General features: G+C 34.8%; 1 protein-coding gene across 1 annotated transcript in view; it reads right to left on the bottom strand.

Moving 5' to 3' along the window:
- Positions 1 to 1,189: 1,189 nt before the first annotated feature.
- Positions 1,190 to 3,709, bottom strand: part of LOC107569761 (dual serine/threonine and tyrosine protein kinase-like) — a 21,142-nt gene continuing 18,622 nt past the window's right edge. The window contains exons 9-12 of the mRNA XM_016255918.1: positions 3,511 to 3,667; positions 3,016 to 3,148; positions 2,826 to 2,939; positions 1,190 to 1,340 (exon numbers count right to left, since the gene is read on the bottom strand). Of these exons, the coding sequence (XP_016111404.1) occupies positions 1,218 to 1,340; positions 2,826 to 2,939; positions 3,016 to 3,148; positions 3,511 to 3,667 (527 nt within the window). The 3' untranslated portion in view covers positions 1,190 to 1,217. The remainder of the gene's footprint in view (positions 1,341 to 2,825; positions 2,940 to 3,015; positions 3,149 to 3,510; positions 3,668 to 3,709) is intronic.

Here is a 3,709-nt window from a genome sequence, read left to right on the forward strand (position 1 = left end):
AAATATATTTAGAGTCCAATTAAAGTTATTTTAATGTTTAAAAATTAAGATGCTGAATTACTGAATTTTAGTGCCATGTAAAAAAAATCATTTCAGATTAACGTTACCAGAATAAAGTCGTAGCATTGTGAGATGGAAGTCATGTTGAGAATAACGTCAAAAGTATCAACTCATGCTATTTGTAATAAAACTGTAGTTATAGAAATGGTAATCAAGCAGCCAAAAAAAACAAACCTGGCGACTACACACAGTACGTTTTCGTAAGGGAAACATTGAAAAACATGGTTCAGTCATAGATGATCGTAAGCATGTACATTTATTTGAAAAATATATTTAGAGTCCAATTAAAGTTATTTTAATGTTTAAAAATTAAGATGCTGAATTACTGAATTTTAGTGCCATGTAAAAAAAATCATTTCAGATTACCGTTACCAGAATAAAGTCGTAGCATTGTGAGATGGAAGTCATGTTGAGAATAACGTCAAAAGTATCAACATATTAACAAAGTTGAATACTTTAATATACAATCAGAAACTGTAACGCAAACCATAACTACAGTAAGGTTTTTCTAAAAAATAAAAAAAAAATCTTTAAAAAAGTTCATATGCTGTCAATCATTTTCATGGACCAATATAAAAAAACTACCATGATAATGAACATTTTTTCATCATTTTAAATTTTATAATAATTTCAAAAATTATCACTTTATTGTGCAATATTAAAAATCGCATACTATTTTGTTACCATTAAAGTGATACTTTACATTTTTAAATAATTTAAAAATCATTTTATCATCTGATATTGAAATTGCATAGTATTTTGGCTAATTAAATTACCATAATATTAAAATGATTTAAAAATGAATAATTTTTATGACCTGATGTTAAAATCGCATACTGTTGTCTAAACAAATAAATAAAACACTAAAAACTAAAATCAATCATCAATAAAGCATTAAATGCTAAAGAGCTAATTTAAGCATCACAACATTATAGCGAACAGTATGGATAATCATTTTGAGATCTGCTGAAGACTGTTAGATTAAAAAATTAAAGTGAGTGTTAGATGACAGAAAGGTACTCTAAACACATAAAACAGAAGAAATGAGCATGAAATATTATTTATATGATTATTATTATTTGCTATTTTAATTGTTTTTATTGAATGAAAATGCTAATAGTTTGGCCAGTGTAAGGAATGGCGCAGAAAGCGACCGGTTAGTGACCTGTGAAGAGTTCTGGTGCCATGTGGATGGGCGTCCCCACGATACTGCCGGACATCATGGCCTCGGGTTTACAGAAGCCCAGGTCAGTGATCTTCGCCCGGTTCTGTTTGTCCAGCTACACAGAAGAACACAAACCCACATTATAGTGCGTGATGAAGGGATATGAAGCGCTATGAAGCATTATGAAACGTTATGAAGGGCTATAAAGTGTTATGAAGGGTTATGAAGGGCTATGAAGCATTATGAAGCGCTATGAAGCATTATGAAATATTATGAAGCACTATGAAGGGCTATAAAGTGTTATGAAGCATTACAAAGTGCTATGAAGGGTAATGAAGTACTCCAGCTACACAGAAGAACACAAACCCACATTATAGTGCGATATGAAGGGTTATGAAGGGTTATGAAGCGCTATGAAGCATTATGAAACGTTATGAAGGGCTATAAAGTGTTATGAAGGGTTATGAAGGGCTATGAAGCATTATGAAGCGCTATGAAGCATTATGAAATATTATGAAGCACTATGAAGGGCTATAAAGTGTTATGAAGCATTACAAAGTGCTATGAAGGGTAATGAAGTACTATAAAGCATTATGAAGCACTATGAAGCGTTATGAAGAGCTATAAAGCATTATGAAGCATTACAAAGTGCTATGAAGTGTTATGAAGGGCTATAAATCATTATGAAGCGCTATAAAGGGTTATGAAGGGCTATAAAGCATTATGAAGCGCTATGAAGGGCTATAAAGCATTATGAAGCACTATGAAGCATTATGAAGAGCTATGAAGGGCTATAAAGCATTATGAAGCTTTACAAAGTGCTATGATGCGTTATGAGGAGCTATAAAGCATTATGAAGAACTATGAAGGGTTATGAAGGGCTATGAAGCGTTATGAAGGGCTATAAAGCATTATGAAGCACTATGAAGCGTTATGAAGAGCTATGAAGGGTTATGAAGGGCTATAAAGCATTATGAAGCTTTACAAAGTGCTATGAAGTGTTAAGAAGGGCTATAAATCATTATGAAGCACTATAAAGTGTTATGAAGGGCTATAAAGCATTATGAAGCGTTATGAAGGGCTATAAAGCATTATGAAGCACTATGAAGCATTATGAAGAGCTATGGAGGGTTATGAAGGGCTATAAAGCATTATGAAGCTTTACAAAGTGCTATGATGCGTTATGATGAGCTATAAAGCATTATGAAGCGTTATGAAGGGCTATAAAGCATTATGAAGCATTATGAAGCATTATGAAGAGCTATGAAGGGTTATGAAGGGCTATAAAGCATTATGAAGCTTTACAAAGCGCTATGATGCGTTATGAGGAGCTATAAAGCATTATGAAGAACTATGAAGGGTTATGAAGGGCTATAAAGCATTATGAAACACTGAAGGGCTATAAAGTGTTATGAAGCATTATGAAGGGTTATGATGAGCTATGAAGAGCTATAAAGGGCTGTGAAGCTTTTTGAAGGGCTATGAAGCACTATGATGCGTCATGAAGTGTTATGATGCGTTATGAAGCACTATGATGCGCTACGTAGTGTTATGATGTGCTCTCGTCACAGAGAATCAGATGGTGGATGCAGTTCCTCACCAGAACGTTCTTCAGCTTGATGTCACGATGCAGCAGACCCTGACTGTGCAGGAACCGAATCCCCTCCACCACGTCCAGAGCGATCTGAAGACGCTCCTTCAGAGACAGACTGGCCTGAGAGAGACAGACACATCAATCACAACCACAGACAGACAGACAGACAAACGGACAGCCGTTGTTGTGATGGTACCTTCAGTCCCGCGTAGAGATCTCGGTGTAATCGCTCCATAATCAGCAAAACCGCAATACTGGAGCCGCCGCTGTACGAGTGGTCGATAACCGACCCGTGGAGATTCACTAAACGTTCGTGTTTAGGCAGAGACCTGATGGACACAGAGAACTTTAATGATTAAACAATAATAAAAACAAATACTACTGCTATTTGTATTGAGTAAAAAAAAGAAAAAGAAGTTCTTATTAATTACTAAAAATACAATTAATAATAATAGAAATAAAAACTGTAAAATTACAACTAATAGCAATTATAATAAAAATGATAAGCACTATCATTATAATTATTTAAATAATTCATGAAATAATACAATAAAAAATACTAAATTAACTATTATTATTTTCTTTCAATAAAAAGTCATAAATAAAAATAATAAATACATTTTAGTATTATTATTGTCATCATTTTTAAACAATAAATGTAATTAGACACACTGCACTGGAGTGGTGTTACCGTGTGTAGTGGAACTCCAGCGCGAGGTCGTTCCAGTGCTTGTCGTCAGGAGGAACGACTGACTTTAGGGCACACGGGTGACGTCCACCCCAGCTATCACACATATACACCACACCGTACTGACCACGGCCCAGCTCACGGCCCATCTTCGGCTTTCCTGAGGGGACACACACACACACACACACACAGAGACACACAC

This window comes from Sinocyclocheilus grahami, unplaced genomic scaffold (assembly GCF_001515645.1).
Source record: "Sinocyclocheilus grahami isolate Dianchi unplaced genomic scaffold, SAMN03320097.WGS_v1.1 scaffold1378.1, whole genome shotgun sequence".
NCBI lineage: Eukaryota > Metazoa > Chordata > Actinopteri > Cypriniformes > Cyprinidae > Sinocyclocheilus > Sinocyclocheilus grahami.